Source organism: Orbicella faveolata, unplaced genomic scaffold, assembly GCF_042242905.1.
Source record: "Orbicella faveolata isolate gen_17 unplaced genomic scaffold, um_ofav_v1 contig_36, whole genome shotgun sequence".
Lineage (NCBI taxonomy): Eukaryota > Metazoa > Cnidaria > Anthozoa > Scleractinia > Merulinidae > Orbicella > Orbicella faveolata.
In genome coordinates, this window is record NW_028301565.1 from 8,405,507 (window position 1) to 8,426,447 (window position 20,941).

Genomic DNA, 20,941 nt, shown 5'->3' on the forward strand with positions numbered 1-20,941 from the left:
CGAAGCCGAAGGCGAACAGCGAGATCTCGCCTTCGGCTTCGTCCACAAGAGATTTGGGAACGAGATTACGCAGCAGCTTATCAGTTTCCTTATCCTCTAGTCTGAAATTTTACCAAAATGCCAGTTGCAACTCGACTTGCCCCAAAATGAAATTCCTCATACTCTCCATCGTTTCTTGAGTACCATACAATACCTAGGTGCGAAACAAAACTATTTTAACTCTCCAAAACTCAAAACGAACTCCTGAAATATGTTCATCAGCGGGGGATTAAATTGTTAAATAGCATACTCTACTGCCATTCCTGGCTTCCATTTTTATTTTATTTCTCGCGGAATAACCTGTTTGATTCACATACGTTGGTAGACGTGGTGAAGTGGTGTTGACAGAAAATTCGTCGCAAACTTTTTGGCCTATTTTGAGATTCGAGTTCGGTCGTACTGAGAGTAAAACTAATGAAAAGAAAAGGACGAAACTCATAATAATGACACTAAATGGAGATTACTACTCGCCTTGGATGAAATGGTAGTTTATCGCAGATTGCCCCAACAATTCACCGTTACCCATTTTTACTCTTGGGTGGAGGGAAGCAAAATGAGAGTAAAGTGTCTTGTCTAGGGGTAGGGTGAGGGCCTTTTTCAACGAGCGGGTTAAATATGAGATGGCAGCTAGCCAACGAATACGTGTAGCTCCAAGTAGGCTATAACCATCTAATATCCAACAAGCGCGAGTGGAAAACGCTCCCAAAATAAATAAAACTAAAATAAAATAAAAATAAAAACGCCCCCCCCCCCCCACTCCCAGAAAAAATTACGCACATGTAAAGCATATCTCTCAGTTGGTGCGCGAGCCGTGATTGATCAATTAAGCAGGCCGTATTCTCTTGTACGCAAAAATTTAAAGTTGGTTTTGTTGCTAAACTCAAGTGCTTCGTGATTTATCGCCAAGTGTTCTTAACTTTCATAGCAAGTTCAAGTTTAAAACTGTCTTTTACCCTAAATTGTGCATTAATTAAAGCGTGCTAATTACGACTTGACGAATTCAAATTGACTCGTTTTGCTTTCGAGGTGCGTCAGAAATTTGAAGCCTTTCAGTGTGAATAGGAATCGTTCCCACACCCGCCAGGCGCACAGTCTAGTTATTATAAATATCTTACTAACCTCGTTTTCTCTGATCATCGTTTTTCCCTGCTTGGCGCTTAGGCCATAAACCCTTTCTCTTGCCGTTACTTACAGCACGGCCCTCGAACTCGGTTAGTAAATTTAATGCATATGGTTGAGTCATCATTATAAAGATTATTTGTACTCGATTATTCACCGGTATTCACTCTTAACCTGATTTGTCCAGTTTCGGGTCAATGTTCATCATTGCTTGTTCAGTATGTGAGACTGAAGTGCTGAAAAAGAGAAATATTCAATATTTCTTATTCCTCTATGATTTCATTGCAATATTCCTTTCTCGATATTTAGCTACCATTTATCCAGGATTCAATACTCGTTATTTCACGTCAAGCCCCGAAAAATGAAATTGAGAAAACTGGTAAGAGACTGAAAAAAGGCAAGGAGCTACGGCGCCATATCTCGACAAAAATTGACAATGTCCTTCTTTGTCCGGGTGGGCACGCGACGTTCCTTTTATTTCCGGGACGAGTGTTGCCTGGCGTCTAAGAACTGTTCCAAGACACAGCCCCGAGGAGCAACGAAAGCAATACATTGCCAGCCGCAACTGTCAGATCATTGTTACAAATGAATACCCCTTAAGCATATTTACGTGAAACTAGATTGTTTCAATCCCATGACTCGATTTTGAAGAAATCTTGTGATTTTGACCATATAAGTTCATCACTACTAAGAGATGAAAATGTCTCTTGTCAGTAGTTATCACAAATGAAAACGAAAATCCATCTCGTCTCACTGATTCTCTTTCTTTTCGCTCTCATTTTCAGAAGATTAAAGAGATTCCCGATTGACCTAATTTACAGAGGATAACATGCGAGTGGGAGGTATGGGGGGTTGCTCCGGGCACAAGACACCCTGCTATGACCCTGCTTTCCTGGCGCGCCTGCAATGGCTCAGCGGGTTTCTCAAAACCACTAATTTGCCAGAAAATTAGTCAGAATGTCCCTCGTTGTGGACGTTTTGAAAACGGTCACATAATGAATTGTTTTTACAAGGTTAAAATGCACACAGTATTTGATTTGCAGATTGTTTTTACCTGATGGAACGTCTGTAAGTACAAGCTTCGCTAACATGAGTCGAGGCCTGGCCGCAGAGTCCGAATCTCACCGCCATCATGGTTGCGAAGTTGTAAACATGGAATCAGAGGCAGATGATTTAGAAAAGAAACACGACGAAGGCTATCAAATGGACCACGAAGAAGTAGAATCTCTTTTCAAGAAACTAGATAAAAATAATGATGGTAGAATAGACGTGAATGAACTTGCAGAAGGACTGAAGCATCTTCATGGATCACGGTACAAGGCAGGCCAAGCTCAGGTTCGTACTAAAAACACAGCTATACAAAATTCTTTCGCGGGCACTTGCTTTAAAATCTTTCTATAAATATATCACTTCTTTTTTCTGCCGATTTGAAACATTTGAAGTTATATTAACCTTAACAAGATTGCAGTATATGCTTGTGCATCCGTACAGTGTAAATATTGGATTGCACTTGATTTGGTTGTACGCATAAATTAGCTTATCTTACTTTATCATTTTGCTCTCGAGCAAAATGGTTAGCAAAAAAGAAATTGTTGGAAACTTTTATATCGCGATTACATTTAATTGTTGTTGAAATGTATAACTTAACTATCACGTGCAAAAGTGTCTGGATTTGCGTTAAGACGGTACCTGTCGGACAGGCCAGAGATACACCGAGCGGAAAATCAATAAATTCTAAAAATCTCCCGAGCGTTTTAACTCAAAATTACGCCCAGGTATTCTTACGCAGTTACCACTTTGAATGCCCGAGAAAAAGTTTGCAAAGAATTTAAAGCAAGGTTATTTTTTGGTAAATTGTATAAAGTTAGAATTGTCTGCTATATTTGTTCCTAGCGGTTCAAATATTACTTTTCAGTGGCCCTGAGTAGCTGAACTGCTTAAATATATTATACACCAAGGTGTCATGCGTCAGTTGGTGTTCTATCACATTCTAAAGAGGAAAGGAGATTGTATTGGCCATGATGATTTCCAGTGGTCATTGAAATTTTTCTTCCTCTTGTTCTGGTGGAGATATGATAAAAAAATATGAAATTAATTTAGGTGGTGGTGGTGCTATAAATAGCAATATTATATGCAAATTTAGTTCAACTCTCTCCATAAAGGTGATCCATATATATATCTTAAAAGGAGCTTGCCCTTTCACTTACGTCAACAAATGAAACTAAACATTATTTTTGTGTGAAAGAATTTCAGGAAAATTTCTACTAAGATTGTGTAAGAGCATTCTGTCTTACAGTAATTTTATTGAACCATAGTCAGCTTGGTTACACAGCAGTTCAAATGCAATGTAGTCCACTTTTGGTGCTGTGCACAACATGTAAAATTATGCACATGTTTGGCTGCCCTGTTATAATATGTTACAAGAAGGTGGATGTTGCAACAGGAGTGGACAGGCACTTGAAACATGTTTTGGGTAATGATGCTGCAATATAGGGAAGATACCAGTTTGCAAACGTCGAAGCTACAGCAGATCAGATGACCAAACCACTTCACAGTAACAATTTCTTTGAATTTTAATTGTTATTGAGTTTGAAAAAGTCCTGGCTCTAAATTAAGGTGATTTCTTACATTTGTATGTTGCAGCAAATTATGACCCTTGGTGATCAGAATCTTGATGGACACATGTCATTTGAAGAGTTTGTCAAGTATGTGACAGATCACCAAAAGAAGCTGTGGATTGTTTTCAAATCCATTGATCAAGATGGCAGTGGTAACTAGTATCTTTCATATTACTTGCTTTAATTAATATTATTTTTAATCTTGATATAAATGTGTGGTGCTTCTATATTTTTTTTTTGCTTGAGGCTTTTTGTGTTGTCTGCAGACCAAGAATTTATGCCTTATAATTTATTAAGGTCCAAAGAAACATACACTGGTAAAACTCGACATGAGACATTTTAGAATATTACTGTGAAACTCAGAGAACCATGAACAGCAGAAATATTGATGTAATGTTATTGTGTAACAAGGAAAAAGCCAATGAAGGTTGAGAGAACTAAACCGCAAACAGTAACAGTAATTAGTTTATGGTTTTGAGGTTTTCTAACATGTCCTGAACTCAATGTGATTGGTCAGTTCACAATTGACCCGTCAGAATCAAATCCAAGTGTTCAAAGTTTTCTGCATGTAACATTAATCGTAAATGACACTTCAGTTGTTCTGTAGACATTTTGAATAGTCACAATGTAAATAAGTTTTTCTGTGGACATCGCCCTCTGTATTGCTGTTATGGTTGCATTAATTCCCTTCTATTAACCAGACAAGTGGTGAGAATAAAGAAAATCATCTGAAATTGTGTTGATGTTTTTATTTACCAAATTCTCAGAACTGACATAAAGCAAAATGTTATTGTCAATCAATAATGCAAGTAAACATTTCAATTCCTTGTCGAGTCAGATAGGATTGGTAATTTTCTACATGACATATGTCTGTTTGTTCAGGATGTGTGGACAAGACAGAACTCAAGAAGGCATTTGAGAGGATGGATGTTCGTGTAACGGACAAGGAAGTGGACCTGCTATTGAAAAGGTACTTATAAAAGATCTTTTTTAAGCTTAAATACAGACTGGTACTATACCAACAGACAGTTGTCTTTTTCATTTATTAAGTAACTAATTTCGAATTTTTTTTTTTTTTTAATGACAGCATTATTTCCTAACCTTCTGCTGGAAATGAACTGTCAGCATTGTATTTTTAACGGTTTTTAATATGTATCTTATTTTATATATCTTAATAATTCTTGTTTATTAGTTTTTAATTCTTAGCAGGACCCTGTTGATAACAGTACTTTGTACTGTAGGGTTATCCTGAGGAAATATTCGAAAAATATATATTAGCATCATTTTCCCTGTTATAAAATGCTGTAATACAGACTTATCATGAGGACATTATCTTGCATGGATGTCATATTTGAAACAATACTTCCTTCTCTTTTTTATAACACCAAGACTGCTCCTATATCATTTACTCAAAGATTATTATAATAATTTTAGTTTTGGCTATTACTTTTTGGGCATAACTTTTCAAAAAGGACACTGCTTTTCAGTTTTGAATGAATTTGAGTATACAGGCTAATATACAAGTTTTGTACAATAGGTGATACCTAGAATAACTTACATAATGCGAATAAAATACATAGAATACACCTATTGTACAAAACTTGGATATAACTTGCATATTCACCCTGATGATGACAGATGACACTGTCAAAACATGTATTTAAAACTGAAAAGCATTGTCCATTTTTTAAAATTTATTAATAGCTTCCTACTAACAAGCCATTTTGGGTATAGGGATGAGCTAGTGATTGCCATGGCCTGAGTTTAAAATGCTCTGACTGACTTTGTTACTATAAGCAGTCTACAATGAAAGAAATTGAAATATCTCACATTGCAAATTTCAGCATGGACAAAGACAAAACCCTCAAAGTCAACTGGAAGGAGTGGAGAGAGTATCATCTATTGAATCCTAGCGGTCACAGTATGCATGACATCATCCAGTTCTGGAGACATTCAACAGTGAGCGGCTTTTAAAATAATCCAAAGAGTGGCTTTTGGTGGATTCTAGATGCCTCCTGGTGCAAAATCTCCTCTTTACCTCCTGAAGGACCACCATGTCTTCATAGCTTCTGTTTTGTATAAAATCTGTTTAATGCATATTGTGTGCCTCGTTATGACAAAATCTTAGTCTATTCTTTACATGAAAAAAAAAAAAAAAATGAGAGAAATATGGTGATAATTGTCAGAAGTAAACATAATTTCGTTTGTATTTCTTGTAAGTTGTATCTGTGCTAAGACTTCTTACCCATTTTTTATTTATTTTTTTTCTGGATTTCCTGTTAATTTGCAGGTCATTGACATTGGTGAGGATATGACCATTCCTGATGAATTCACAGAGGAAGAGAAAGTTACAGGAATGTGGTGGAAACAGTTGGTCGCAGGAGGTGGAGCAGGAGTTGGTGGGTGTTCTGTAGTTCTTTGTAGTTACTCTTGAATGTGGCACAAATTAGATAACAAGGTTGCATGTCACTGGTAACTTTCTCAGTTAGTGCAGTGGGTTCTACACATGTCAGCTTCATTTCATTCTTGATTGATTTGCGGGACTCAAAATTAATTTTATTTCACCTCCATATTGAACAACACAAGAATAAAACAAAGCAACAGTCTTGCTGAGGCAGCCATGACATACTCCATTATTTTAGAGGCTGGGTTTCAGGCAGATTTGCTTACTGTGGTCAAACCTCAATACACATCATGAACATACAATGATTGTCTGTCTCCACATACAACTTAGCTTAACCCTTCATCATGTGGACAGAGAATACTGTGCTTGTTAGGATATAAATTTTTCTACATCTTGTCACAAAATATGTCATCTGGACAAGCATACATGATAGTGCAGGGGATAAGACAGGACAGCATTATTCTTTACCACATTATTCAACTTAATTTTTATTTTATTTTTTCTCTTAGTGTCAAGGACAGCAACAGCTCCCTTGGACAGATTAAAAGTATTGTTACAGGTCAGGAAATCATCAAGGACTTTATTTTAAGGCTTCTGCGGGTTTCAGTAATGAGTGTAGTCTGATAACAACACTTGAAGCCCTATTCAGTGAAAATATATTTTATGTTCAGTGAGAATTCTGGGATTACATATATGTGGTACTTGATGTCTTTATGTTATTAGACATATGCCCAATATTTCTCTTTACAGGCTATGTATGGTGCAACAAAAGTCCATCTAGCACATACAGAGTGTCTTTGTATTGGGCCTGTGAACATGAACTCTGTCATTATAACAGAAACTCCCTCTGCCTTAAAAATTGGCTTTATAACTCTGTTTACTTTTTGTAACGAGATATACCTATTATTGATTACAAATTCGGATTTTACATGAAGATCCTGCACAAATTGCCTCTTGATTCAACATCCAAGTGATAACACAGTTTCATTTCTTGTAGGTACAAGCGTCAAGTACAAATAGAATAGGGATTGGATCTGGTTTTGCAATGATGGTGAAGGAAGGTGGTATCAAATCCCTGTGGAGAGGAAATGGTGCTAATGTGGTTAAAATAGCACCAGAATCAGCTATAAAGTTCTTTGCCTATGAAAAGGTAGGTGCTAATCTATTAGATAGATACTACAGTTTTGACTGAAATACCAGAAAGTTGCTTAAAATTCTTATGTTTTATTTTTTAAACCTTTTTCAAGGCCAAGAAGTTATTAGGTGCTGATGAAAAGCAGCTTGGAGTGAGAGAAAGACTGATGGCAGGTTCAATGGCTGGTGTAGCTTCACAGACAAGTATATACCCACTTGAGGTAACTTGATTAACTTGTAATTTCTTGCCACTATGAGGTGATGAGAAATAGAAATTATTAACTAGGTAATACAATCTTGACATATGAGGAGTTCGGGGATGCCCATCAGAAAATTTTGAATTAAACCTCTGAAAGAGACAATCTGAGCATGGCTCCAGCTTTATTTGAGCCCTAAAAGATACCACTTAAAACGGAAAATGCTTCATTACCAGTTGCTGTTCGGGAAAGATGCTTGCAATAGTAGGCTGGACACGAGAGACTGAAATAAGAGCGTTTTATCACCATTTATTCTTACTTTGACAGCTAAGAGTAGTGGAGTTTCGTCATGAACACCCTAAGTGAGACCAGAATCCTTGATTTATACCCCCTAAGCGAGACATTGAACATCCCTGCCCTTTTAATATGGTAATCTTCCCTGGGCTTGACATGCCATTAACACAGTCAGCAGTGTGAATTAAATACCATGACAAAAAGTCTTAAGTCAGGAAACTGTAAATCAGAAAAATGTGCTCAATCTTCACGGTCGGCACGTTCTGCATAGTCTGCAGTCTGTAGCACCGATTTTTCTTCCACTGTAAAGCGACCCTAATGATACATGAGCAAAGCCGCCAACATCGCTTGGCGCTTTCTCTTCAGAAAATTTCTCTTGGATTAAGTGTTATAATTTATTTCCTTCTCCATTGTTTGATATTAGGTGTTGTCTTATGCAACGCCTGCAAGATGCCTTATCTCTCTCTCTCTTTTTTTTTTGGAGGTTCTAAAAACAAGACTGGCTCTTCGTAAGACAGGACAGTATAGAGGGCTTGTCCACGCAGCATATGTGATTTTTACGACTGAGGGAATTAGGAGCTTTTACCGTGGACTGTTCCCAAGTCTTTTAGGAATTATCCCATACGCTGGAATAGATCTTGCAATATATGAGGTAAATTTGATACTTCTTTGTTTCGTAAAATGCAAAACTAATTTCTTTAGTTGAAAGGCTTTGTTAGTAGTTATACTGTTAACTTAAAATAAACCGTAAATTTGATTCTCTTTTTTAAAGTGTTACTGATCTGTCTTAGGGAGCTTACATGTATTTCTGCATAATGACTTCTACCATGTGGCAAAAAAGTTTTGCGGGTTCTAATATATGCGATTTTTGCGGTTTCTTCCATGGTCCGCAAAAAAAAGTTCCCGCAAAAACTGTCTCCACAGAAATATACTCCATTGACGAAATTATACATACAAACATCACATGTAGAATCTTGTCGGCAAAATGCTGGTGTTGAAAAGAAAGTGCTAGTGACATCTTGAGGTTTAATGCATCAAGTGGTTTGACTTGTCGATTGCATATAGTTATATAAAAAAAGAAACACAAATGTTGTAATTCTAATTAAACGCGACTTGCTGGAAATCGCAAAAATTAATACCCAGCAAGAAAAACCATTCTTTCATAATCGCAAAAATTACAAAATCCCGCAAAATACTGAAAAATCGCCGAACCGCGATATAAACTATAAACTCGCGGAAAATTTTCGTGTCACACGATAAACCATATTTTGGGAGCTTTTGTGACGGGGATGTATTTTAATAAGAAGAAAAAGTCTACTTGCTACTGGCTGTCTGACTAGATGGATGAGCGCAAATGTCAGCATGATTAATTATCCTGTACTCAACACTTGCTGTATTAAATTGTATTTGTTGAACCTCAATTTTGGCGCAGTAACAAACAACTTCTTTCAGTCATTGAGGAAGGATGTACAAGTCAACTATAAGACAGACACTTAATTTAAATTTAACAGCTCATGGTTGTTTTACCTTTTTTTTCAGACACTTAAAAACTTTTACCTCAATTACCACAAGAATGAGTCTGCTGATCCTGGAGTGTTTGTGTTGTTAGCCTGTGGTACAGCATCAAGCACATGTGGTCAATTAGCCAGTTACCCTCTATCTCTAGTAAGGACTAAACTACAAGCGCAAGGTGTGGACTGACTTAACTTTTAATTTCATTATTTAACTTCTCTCCCGCGCTAAAGGAGCTCAGTCACGTTATTTTGAGTTATTTTTGCTACGTATAAAATTATCTTTGGCTTTAGATTGAAGGAAACCTGAAAGTAACAGTTTAGTAAGGTAGAAAAACACCAAAGAGATAATAATAATAAACCACAAAGGAACAAGGATGGTTAAGGATGGAGAAGATTAAAGCGGATTGCAAACGACGAATTTGGAAACTTGGAAACTTTTCAAGATGTGTAAAACCGTGACTTAGCTCTTTTAGAAATCGTTTTTAGTCTCTGCCTCAAAATATAAATTCTCCTCAACTGGTTGACATACATTTCCTTCATTGTTAGTTCTGAAAAGTTTGTGTTGCATCAATAAATTGAAACTAAAGAAAAAACGTTATCTTCTTCCTCAGCACGGTCTCGTACTTCCGACAGAGGAGATAACATGGTTTCAGTGTTCAAAAACATTTTAAAAGAAGATGGACCGCGCGGACTTTACAGGGGGCTGGCACCTAACTTTTTGAAAGTTGCGCCTGCAGTCAGTATTAGCTACGTCGTGTACGAACATTTGAGAATGAGTTTAGGAGTTATTTAACAGACCCGACGAAAGGCAAATATATATATAGAAATGTAAAGATTATAAACGGCGGACAAGAGAGAATTGGACGAAGTGGACGAAGAGAGGGCTTCGAAATTTTAGCGTTTTCCAATCTGCCGTGGAAGATGAATTTTAAACAACAAGACGGATGTGTAATTAGCATCTAATAGTTTTTTAATTTGATTTTTATGGACGATTTGAGTTACACAGCACTTAGTATTTAGGGGATTATTTTAAAGGTGGATTCATGTTTATTTTTAAACAGAAATTGGAGTTATAGGGCGGTTTTGTAATGACTTTGAAAATAAGGTACTCGCAAAGTTAGTTACTGTCACAAACCAATCAAAATTCGAAGGAAAACGAGAAACCCATGACAAGTGCGTGACCACTCCTAACCGTTAGCAAGCGCGGGAAAATTCTTGTGCGTCAAATCATGATTGGTTTCTCGTCTGTTCCTGATTGGTTAATAAGACAGCGGCTGATTGGCCAGAACAAGCTTCAGAAGTTCCCAGACCAACAGTCATTGGAAAACGGCTCTACGCTATATTACGTTGTTTTAATCAATTTCCATGGGAGGAATATATCATGAAAGATCGTCTTTGGACCCATTTAACGTTGTAAATCTTTTAATTAAGCTTTGTCTAAAATGACATCGCGTGTTTATTATTATTAATATTTACTAGGCTGTAATATTGCTTTTTATAAAAAATGCCCAACAGGGTAGAAAGATTTTATGATATTAGCAATTTTTTAGTATCACAGAAATGGTTCTTATCTTTGTGGTCGTAGTGTTCATCTGGGAAGTAAGGAGAGGGGGTGGGGAGGGGGTCATCTTATAAGCGTATTTCACGCAGAGCATTTTAGAGCTTTGTTTCAAGACTATTATTTGCGAGGGTGCCAACTGTATCATTTGATGGTTGTTTTGATCTCGGATTCTTTACGTTGACACGCCACACTCCGAAGCCTCACGGGTCGAAATAACAGAGGTGAACTCTCCAGTTGAATTTCTCTTTAAGAATGTTATCGAACTCTTATCTAAGTGATCTCTTCTGTTATCGATTTGTTATTGATTTTTGTCTTGGTAACACATCTTTGACTTCTCTAATATCTTTTCTTGTCTTCTCTCTCTCTTCTCTTCTCTTCTCACATCTTCCGTTACACTAAAACAGCAATATTTTTCTTAATTAACTCCCCAAGATGTTGATATTGAGAAATATCTCTGTTAATCGGCCTGTACTGATCATTTTCGATATTCTTTTCACCGGTGCTTCAGTATCTTAGCAGTAATTTATCGGTATTTTAATATTATTTTTAAGGGAAGTTGAAGTTTTATCAGGACTTAACTTAGAATTATTACATTCCATACACCACTATTGTGCACTCTCATTAAATAGCTTGAGAGAATTGCTTTTATAATAAAAGCTGTGCATAAAAGATATAAGCTTTTCAATATTTCTGCTAATCAGTATCTTAATAACAAATTAATAGAAGTTAATACAAACGGCTATTGTACCTGGGTGAGTCATGGGCTATTGTACCTGGGGGTCTGCACACGCACAAAAGAAGCCTGCCAGCATTGAACAACACACTCTGGATTCTTAACAAATTGACGTCGGTTTTTCATGCGTCTGTCATAACATTGTCAACTACGAGGCGATAGCCGAGTGGATCCACAGCTACTTTGACAATGTTCTGACGAAATTCATTCAATGACAGGACAGACGCATGAAAAACTGTCGCCAATTTGTTTTTTTACAATAAATTGTCAAATTGTCCGCTCTCGCTCGTTGACGTATCGTATAAATCATAAATTTATGTGTGTCCGCTTTTTGACAATGAAAATTAGCCAATGAGCGCACGAGAATTTCTGCAGTTATTGTAAAATTGGCAGTTGACGTTTCGAACGTAATTCGAGAAACGTAGGAAATATTTGGCAGAGAGGGGTTTCTTTAATTGTGATATTTCCTATGAGCTGGATGCCAGAGATTTTGTATGCGCGTGCCGTCCTCCAGCCGAACCAAAGCATCCCGCCACATGAGCGAGGAAAAATCTCCGGTACCCAGGGTATATGTATTACACAATCACTTCACTGTTCATGAAATAAAAAAAGTCTAAATACAGAAAAAAAAAAAAAAAAAAAACTTCACTTCTTTGAATCAATTCGACCATGAAAGTGCACATCCACCATGATCAGTGAATGAGTCCAGCAGAAGAGAGGCAAACTCTGAAGTTGGGCTCAAAGGATCACCCGCCGGGCAGGGCGAGCTTGACAGTGCATCAGGTTCGTTCAATCTTAACACGCACAGAGAACTACTTCACTTCTAGGGTACAGCTAGTCCAGTTTGGCTTTCTATCACCAAAACGTTATGACCATTTTATTTTGGTAGTCACACAACTCTTGCGCGACGATTCAAAGATTAGCCTGTAGGCAGGTTCCTTTTATAGTAAGGTACAGGGCGAAAAAAATTAGAAAGCCGAGTGTTTCTGATTCTTCAAGAGATCTTTCTCCCCAGACCAGCTCCATAGTGAAGATCGGGCTCCTGTGAAGGTGAATAAGGGTTACGTGAAGCGATCACATATATACTGACTATAACATGCAAATATAATAATGTAGTGAATTTATGAAACCATGCGTGACTGCCCAACATTGATAGCTTAGTAACGGAGGTCATGCGTTACTTGAATTGCTGACTCACTTTTGCAAAGAGTAGTCGCAGTTCATAGTCCGTTATTAGCCACTCATTGTAAGGTTGCATGCGAGGAGTGCGCGACGGTGAAAATGATACTTTTAGACGATCTTGGAACGTTCTTTACGGTTCTGATCAACGTGCACATGAGGTTTGACTCTGTTCATGTGCAGAAAGAACCAGTGACTTTCAGTTCCCTTAACCCGCTCGGTGATTGCCCCGGATCACTGAACGGAGGTATGCGTGATCCGATGAAATGCCTTCTTGTTGTCCAAGAATGGTGGGGCATGAACGAGCAAATAAAGCAGCAGGCGCTGGACATAGGGACGCAGGGAAAGTTTGTGACTATGGTTCCTGATTTGTACCGAGGAAAAGTCGCTAAAAACAGCACTGCTGCGCTTCATTTGGTTCAAAACTTGGATTATCCAGGTGAGTTTACAGTCACTCAGAAATCGAATCTATTGAGTAGTCCTCTAATGCTTACATTTACTTCTGCAGATTTTGCTATCGGGCCCCTAAAGAACTGACAACTGCGTAAAGAATGTTGCACGGTTTCCTAGTGAACTACGGGTTGGGTGAAAGTAAATTTTGAACGCGCGAGATTGCGAGTGACACGCGGGATTATGTAATCGCGCGACCAGCTTTGGGTAGATACGTGGCTAATGACGGCCTTGTTTTGTTTCCTTATGCAGATTATTCTCACAGCTCCTCAATTTTTTGAACGCGCGAGATTGCGTGTGATCACGCGGGATCATTATGTAATCGCGCGACCAGCTCTGAGATCGAAGGGCATCCGTGCCAATGGAAGCCTTGTTTTATTCCCTTATGCAAAGCGCGTTATTCTCACAGCTCCTTACTCGAAACCAGGTGTATGCAAGTATCCGACTTGGATGATTTAGCATTCCATTCAAGGATAATCTTCGGCAATAGTCCTTGTCACTTACAAAGAATCCGCTGTCTGCATAAGTCTATATTGCAGCTTCCAAAGACATGTTTATGTTTCTTTTAATTTTTGCCCGAACCGTTTTCCCACGAACTTGGCAAGAGCTTACGGCACATTCTCACTTCATTCTTCCTTCACTCTCAGATGCAATCAAGGACATCCAAGGAGCGGCCCAGTATCTTATCAAACAAGGTTGCAAAAAGGTCGGCATCACTGGTTTCTGCATGGGAGGATCGCTGTCCTTAGCTGCCGCCGCTCTTGTACCGGAAGTCTCTGCTGCCGCACCGTTTTATGGCATTCCGCCGCCCTCGCTAGCGAACGTGTCCACCATTAAGATACCGGTGCAGTGCCACTTTGGCAGTCAAGACGTGTCTAACACAGCTAACCCTACAGAGTACGGCAAGCTGCGGGACCTGCTGGACGCGGGAGGCGTGGACTACGAATTTTACGAGTATGATGCTGGCCATGCTTTTACTAATCCAAACAGCGCTAACTACAACAAGACCATAGCTGAGCTGTCTGTTGGACGAATGATTGATTTCATGAAGAAACATTTGAACTAAAAAACAAACAAGCAAACAAGAAATTTATTCATTTTTCCTTCATCTAGTTTGAGTGATACCGTCGCAAAATCTGGGACTAAGTCTGCTTTTCTAATTGTTTATTTTGTAAAAAATCTGCAAAGTACTTAACAATATTGTTCACGACCATTCACCAATGACACAGCAAACACGCTAAGGGGTCCGACATTTACTTAAAATGTAATAAATAAAAGACCTCAGAATTAAAATTTCATGAGCTCTGACTAGTATTTCGATGCCACACACGCCGCAGCCGTGTTGCCAGAGACAGAGGACGAAACGGTTACATTGAAACAGAAAGTCGATTATGAAAACAGATTGCAAGCGATCTACCAATCAGCGACACGCTACATTACCCCACTAACACAACATACGCCATCAGTTGTACAACAGGGGAATACTTTATGGCAAACTACTTACAATAATCCTACCCTGCACTTCTCAATGTTTCATTAAGGTTTCTTTCTTTGTTTATTTCTTAAGACTTAAGGACGGCTTCGACCATCACTTTACAGAATATATTTTATGCTGTATTTTCTAACCATCTTTTCGAGATATGGGCGATGCGATTTACAGATGAATAGCAAGTATATATTTATATCAATGACTAAGCATTTATCAACCTCGTTCCCATGGCCTTACTTCACCAAGGAAGGGAAAGGGTCATGGGAACGAGGTTGAGCATTTATACATTTTTTCCATGATGGCGCCGCAAGGTTTTTGACTTTCTATTATATCTTCCACTTACTAAGCGCGCTGTGATTGGTCAAATTTAGTGGGCTGAATTCTACTGTAGAGCCTGCAAAAATTTAAAGCTGATTTTGTTGCCAAAATGTTTCGTGATTTATTGCCAAGTGTTCTTAACTTTTATAGCAAGTAAAAGTTTAAAACTTTCTTTTACTTTAATTGTGTATTACAGTAAAACGTGTTACGACTTAACAACGATTTCAAATTGACTCGTTTTGCATTCGACGTGCGTCAGAAGTTTGAACCCGTTCCGCGTGAATAAAAATCGTTCCCGAACCCGTCGGATACACATAAGAGATATAATAAATGTCTTACTAACCTCGTCTTCTCGGTCCGTACCGCAAGTTACGGATCCTCATTTTTCCCCGTCTATTTATGGCCCGCGCGCTTCGCGCCTGGGCCATAAATCGAAGGGGAAAAAAACTCGGTCCATTACTTACAGAACGAACCGAGAAGACAAGGTTAATAAGAGGTATACACAGGAATACAAAAAACCTTAAGTTAATTACATAGATTTCCTACAATAAACTTACTTACAATTCCTTAATTATTTTATACATTACTTTTACCATTATGTAGAACACCACAAGATTGTTCAGCGCGATCCATCACTTGTCAACGAGTTCTAAATTACTTGTAGTCAGAGGTCTGACATCATTTTCTCGCTCACTTCTGCGGCCAATCCTAAAAGAAATGAACACGGTTATCAATTCTGCAAAACATCAAACTGAGCCTACACAAGAATTAATGGTAAACACGCTCGTTCATCAAAGCGTCCGCTATCTACTTTACAGCCAGCCAGATTCGAACTCAGTTCAGATCGCGACAACCTCAGTCTGTCCATTCTTTGTGATCGTTACGCAATATTTTGTCCTGGTGAAGGAACGCGTTACGAGCACAAAGAAGGAGGAGGCTGCGGTGTATAGTCTGTTTGACCTGGCGCGAGAGTCTGGGACGGGTCATAAATTGACCTCGCACGGTTCAGTCGCTCCTACTGGTCAGTGGTAAGAAGCCTGACCATCAGAGGGGGACCATCAGGTGTATTGTAACGAAAATGGAGATTAACCATTTTGCAACCATGTCCGTCCGTAGTATTTAATATATTTCTGCTCAAGGAAAGACAATTTTTATTATATATCCACACCAGAAAATCTGACGGCGCAAAAAATGTTGGTTTACAGCAAAGTTTTCTTTCATTTCATCCTCAATATAATTAATTTGAAGATTAAAAAAAGCCTTCATTTGCCAGTTTACGGTTAAAGTTTTGCATTAACCTCGCTTGGCAGCTTACGATTTAACTTTCGTTCGTTCACATTTGTTTCGTCTTAATTCGTCGAATGGTTAATAGGAACCTCATTGAAACCCTCCGAACGTAGAATGCCCAGCCACTATCGCAAATAGGGATCCAGTTCCTTTTAAACGGTATTTCTGCCTTGAGGTCAAGAACCTGGACTGTCGGTATACAGTAGTATATTTTTTATAAAACATGCTTAAATCTTACCAGCAAGTCACGCAAATGCACACCCCCAATAAAAACACTACACCAAAGAACGCGCCAAAGAAGATATAAAGAAGTTTTGTCTTTCCAGAAGTGCCAGGAGATTCAGTTGGACCAAAGGTGTACACGTCAAGGTTCAGTCGAGCCACGCCCGTGATTCTCCTGTCCAGCGCTCTACTGAGGTTTCCTTGATACTCTACAATGACGTTCAAGAGAGTGCTCCTTGATAAGAATTTGTTGTCTCCTGTTGACGCGAAAACTGCCACACGTAGATCGCTTGGGCTGAAGGAGCTTTGTTTGGGGAATCCGTCCGCTATGTAGACTTGATTAGCAGTTATGGCTCGTCTAGAAATTACAGTGAAGCAAAATAAAGCACAATTAGGAAAATCATGTGTTAGGTTTAAGTGCGACTTTGTTGGAAGTGTTTGTTTTATGCAACAAAATGGGAGGCGTGGTAACCTAAAGCGGCCGGTGCGCCGAGCTCCGGATTAGTAGCCTGGGTTCGAACCCTGGCCGGGGGATCCTGAGTGCGTTGATCGGAATGCATTGTGTTCTTGGACAGGACATTTCACTTTCATATTTCTTTTCTTCTCCCAGGTGTACAAACGCCGGGGTAACGGCGAATTAAATCAGTGTAGGGGGAAACTCGACGATGGTCTAGCATTAAATCCAGGGGGATCTGGGGGGAAGTAAAATACTCCTAGCGGCTTCATGCTACAGAAACCGGAGATAAGCGCCGGCCTGTTGGGCCACCGGGCTGGACTACAAACTTGATCTTTTACCTACATTGCTGTTAAGGCTAGAGGCGGTAAAACAGCAGCCTGGAGATTTATTGTAAAGTTACCTCTTTCGACTTGCTTCACTACATGTTCGTGTTGGTGCTGAGCAATAACTGTCCACAGCTTTTTTCACGGTGTTAATAAAGACGTCTTCCTTCTCATTGAACTGGAAAAGAGAATATTAATCAACGACAGGAGCCCATGTCCACTATGAACTGGTTTTTTTTTAGTTCGCCATGAACTATTTGGATTTTAAATTTGTAAAATGAATGTGACTGAGCGGCGACCGCCCTACTCAAAATTAATGCGTCATATACATATGAGATCAAGACTTCGAGACATGTCTGGGATTGTTGTATTGGTTTTGTACTGTGTCCTCCACTCTCAAGTATGCACTTTCTCCACCCAGGAGTATAAAGTGGTACGGGCAAACTAGTAGGGCACTTGACGAATAAAATGCTCAGGGAAAACCTGACTAGCCTAGTATCAAAATGGCGAAATAAATTTGTCTCTTGGTCTCGGCCCTGGGATAAAAAAAAATTCAAGGAGCGAGGTTGCTGGTGCTGTTTTACAGCGCGGAAAAAACGACCGTTCACGATATGTGACAAAGAAAGCACGTATGCCTGAGTACGCGTAATTAATCCTTTAACTACTGTACAACAATCAACAAGAGTGCCTCACCTGAACTGTTGTCATGTTAGCTACAGTCAACACTACTGCTTCCTGAGCACCTTCGGATGGCGGCGGCGATGTTGATGTGGAAACTGTAAAGGAGGAGAACAAACTTTACTTTCGGGTTTGTCGGAACTGACGGCGAGACGAGCGCGCATCACGCACGAGTAAAGCGCGTATCTCACACTGGTCTTGTCTTCATCCCGCGCTGTGCAATGACATTTATAAAAGTCATACCTGATGAAGACGGCACGGACATTGCTGTTGAGGAAGGTTCGAGCAGCTGACTAACACTTGTCTTTGTATCGGCAGCTGTCATGGAAATCTGCATTGTGGGACTCGAGAAATTTGCTGTTGCTCTGGTGCTGAACGAAAAATTTGAACTTGGAGTTGCTGCGAAACAGAATGTGGAAAAACGAGTATGAAAACAATATAGCAAAAATTCAACTTTTGGACAGCTGATTTTTTTTGGTAACGTGGTAATGGGCCCTAGAGCCGGGATTCTCTGTACTCTCAACACGAGTTGGTTATTAGCCAGCGTGCAATAGTAAACTGAAAAAAAGTTCAACTATTGTTGTTTATCGTGGGAAATGCGCTTAGCTACACCTAGCTAGTTCTCAGGTATGCCACTTAAACTGAAAGAAAGAAAGATTTCATATAAACCTAATAGGCTTAGAAATCCCAACTAGCGGAAGGCAGACAAGTTGGCTATTTACAACCATGACCGAGGAGTTGAACCAAGGTCTACCGAGAAACAACTTCAGCTTGGTGCTCAGAGCGAGACTTAAACCCGCAACCTCAAGTGTAAGGTCAGGTTGTTTCAAAAGAAAAACGTCACAGGAAGAGCCGCAGGATTTGAGGGGGGCCGGGGGAGTGGATGGAGCCAACATTAATTATTAAATCTATTCTGTGTGTTTACGCGTTGTGTTTTTTTAATCGTGCAACGTTACCCTGTAAATATTCGGGGGATGGGTTGTAGTTCCCTCTATGTCATGTTTTTCTTTAGTGGAGCAAGCAGAGTTTGAGTTTACGTTTTTTGCTGGCAGTCTGGGCATGTTCATTTCGTTGTTTCAGAAGCAAGAAAACTGGGAAAAGGAGAGAGAGCCTAATATCGAGGTTACTGGTTCAGCCAACCGTGACGATTAAGGAGGATATTGGTTAGGTCACCTGTTGACCGCGTCACGCTAGCCTGCGTGTGGAAGGGTCAATATTTGCCGTCTCCATAGAAATACATATTCGGTGGTCATAATTTTACAAATTTGACAGAAAAGATTACCGAAAAATATCAAGCTTTTCAATATCATTCAACAGTATATTTTGCTGGTTTAAAGATGAAAGTACAATCAAAACAATATTGATGAGGCTAGTGCTGATATTCAGGCTAGTGCTGATAAGTGGTTAACACTGACTACCAAACTATGTAGCTTGTAATATTTAATATACATTTTAGTGAAGTTGAAAAGAGATTATAAAGGCAAGTTTAAAATTTTGAAAACAGGCGGTTTCTTTTACAATATCCTAGCTTTTCTTTAGTGCTAGGAACAAGTTAGTGTTGCCGTTAGACACGACTAAATGCAATGCACCTATATATAGATTATAAACTACGTTACACAATGTGTACATACATACATACATCAACATCAAATCTTGAATTTTTGCTTAAGAGGCGCGATGTTGTTTTGACATTGTTTTGAACTAGAGAAATCTGGAATGACTTGATTTCTAATATCAAAAATCTCTGAAGACAGATATTGGTATGTTCGTCTCAAAAACTAATTGTCTAGACTCGACTTCCGCATTTTCGAATATCAAACTCGTTATCCGTCTGCACATTCCGTATGACTTTCCCGTATACAAATATGAAACACACCGGTGAATACATCTGAGAAAAGAACTCGCTTAAAGTAGTTGGTAAATTATTACATAAGAAGCTCTTTATTATTCTTTAACTCGCGACCGAGAATAGAGATACTTATTATATTCTATCGTTTCGGTCGGACTGACAGAAGATGAATTGCCCGGGGGTTTATTTTAGGCGGCAATCAAAAGTCGAATTCCAATCCATATGGAAGCAGATTGCAGCAAAGAAAATATTGCTTGCTGACATTAGTAAGCCATTTATAGGTATACACAATATTCTTCGCAAACAGCTTACTCATAAAGTGTATATTGGATGCATAAAATACGCTACTAGTACTTTAACTACTTACCAGAAGGAGTGATGCTCGCCTCTACGTGACAGGGAATTAAAAACGAAATAATTTGACATGAAAAAAGTAACCTGTATAGAAACATTATTGTCTTGTCTAACAAAAGCACGCTCCTGGTTCCGACCAACAACGAAATCTGCTGCGAGAGAAAGTAAAACTTGTAGCTATTTGTGAATGCGTCAATAGTGGCAGTATAATATCAGTGTAATATCACCTCGTCACAAATTTGTTGATTGACTGTCACGCAACTTCACTTCAGATGTCCATTGTAACTAGCCGCAGCATACCAGTGTGACCATGTCAAGCGAATATTGAAAGTTGAACAGAATTTCCCGAGTTTTGCAAATGGAAAATAAAGGTGTAGGAAACTGAAAGACACCCTAAGCCAAACAATGAAAATGAAAGTCAAATTTTATGCAAAAGTTATTCATAAGAACCTTTCCCGTTTCAGGTTTCAGAGTCGTCGTTCGTTCTTCGGGTTTGATAAAACATTTCAGTTTTCCGCCTTTCCCAAACCCTGCGAGCAGTTGACCGTAGCGTTCGCTTAAGAAGAAACCAGCTACTCGCAGGGTACCTTTTTTCCAGCATACCAACCCCACTACACCCATCCCCTTCCAACCGTCCCAGGAGACTGGGAAAAAAGGTACTCCATTTACGGGAGAATATACGCCTTTGAGGATAGGCAAACAGCATGTTAGAAAGCGTTATC

At 39.0% G+C, this 20,941-nt stretch overlaps 3 protein-coding genes across 3 annotated transcripts; 2 read left to right on the forward strand and 1 right to left on the reverse strand.

Annotated features, from left to right (window-relative positions):
- Nucleotides 1-2,073: 2,073 nt before the first annotated feature.
- LOC110042934 (mitochondrial adenyl nucleotide antiporter SLC25A25-like) lies at nucleotides 2,074-11,556 on the forward strand. Its single transcript, XM_020748324.2, has 11 exons — nucleotides 2,074-2,493; nucleotides 3,802-3,928; nucleotides 4,659-4,746; nucleotides 5,621-5,735; nucleotides 6,067-6,175; nucleotides 6,690-6,739; nucleotides 7,178-7,330; nucleotides 7,428-7,535; nucleotides 8,290-8,457; nucleotides 9,345-9,495; nucleotides 9,931-11,556. The coding sequence occupies exons 1-11, from the start codon at nucleotides 2,248-2,250 to the stop codon at nucleotides 10,110-10,112; spliced, it is 1,497 nt and encodes a 498-aa protein (XP_020603983.1). The 5' UTR covers nucleotides 2,074-2,247; the 3' UTR covers nucleotides 10,113-11,556.
- A 1,240-nt stretch (nucleotides 11,557-12,796) lies between these two features.
- LOC110042937 (uncharacterized) lies at nucleotides 12,797-14,535 on the forward strand. Its single transcript, XM_020748327.2, has 2 exons — nucleotides 12,797-13,231; nucleotides 13,890-14,535. Exons 1-2 carry the CDS (start codon nucleotides 12,895-12,897, stop codon nucleotides 14,306-14,308), a joined length of 756 nt encoding a protein of 251 aa, XP_020603986.1. The 5' UTR covers nucleotides 12,797-12,894; the 3' UTR covers nucleotides 14,309-14,535.
- On the reverse strand, nucleotides 14,392-20,448 carry LOC110042936 (uncharacterized). Its single transcript, XM_020748326.2, has 6 exons — nucleotides 20,233-20,448; nucleotides 18,260-18,415; nucleotides 18,032-18,114; nucleotides 17,416-17,516; nucleotides 16,575-16,916; nucleotides 14,392-15,757 (listed from the first exon to the last, which is right to left on the reverse strand). Exons 1-6 carry the CDS (start codon nucleotides 20,315-20,317, stop codon nucleotides 15,682-15,684), a joined length of 843 nt encoding a protein of 280 aa, XP_020603985.1. The 5' UTR covers nucleotides 20,318-20,448; the 3' UTR covers nucleotides 14,392-15,681.
- Between the last annotated feature and the right edge of the window lie 493 nt (nucleotides 20,449-20,941).

Bases quoted from the DNA above. Each gene is read 5' to 3' on its own strand.
- LOC110042936 (XM_020748326.2), bottom strand. From the start codon at position 20,317: ATGTTTCTATACAGGTTACTTTTTTCATGTCAAATTATTTCGTTTTTA. The intron at 17,517-18,031 runs GTGAGGCACTCT...TCTCTTTTCCAG, and splicing joins CTAACATGACAACAGTTCAG to TTCAATGAGAAGGAAGACGT. The intron at 16,917-17,415 runs GTAACTTTACAA...TGTAATTTCTAG, and splicing joins AGTGAAGCAAGTCGAAAGAG to ACGAGCCATAACTGCTAATC.
- LOC110042934 (XM_020748324.2), top strand. From the start codon at position 2,248: ATGAGTCGAGGCCTGGCCGCAGAGTCCGAATCTCACCGCCATCATGGT. The intron at 4,747-5,620 runs GTACTTATAAAA...TGCAAATTTCAG, and splicing joins GTGGACCTGCTATTGAAAAG to CATGGACAAAGACAAAACCC. The intron at 8,458-9,344 runs GTAAATTTGATA...CTTTTTTTTCAG, and splicing joins TAGATCTTGCAATATATGAG to ACACTTAAAAACTTTTACCT.
- LOC110042937 (XM_020748327.2), top strand. From the start codon at position 12,895: ATGATACTTTTAGACGATCTTGGAACGTTCTTTACGGTTCTGATCAAC. The intron at 13,232-13,889 runs GTGAGTTTACAG...CTTCACTCTCAG, and splicing joins TCAAAACTTGGATTATCCAG to ATGCAATCAAGGACATCCAA.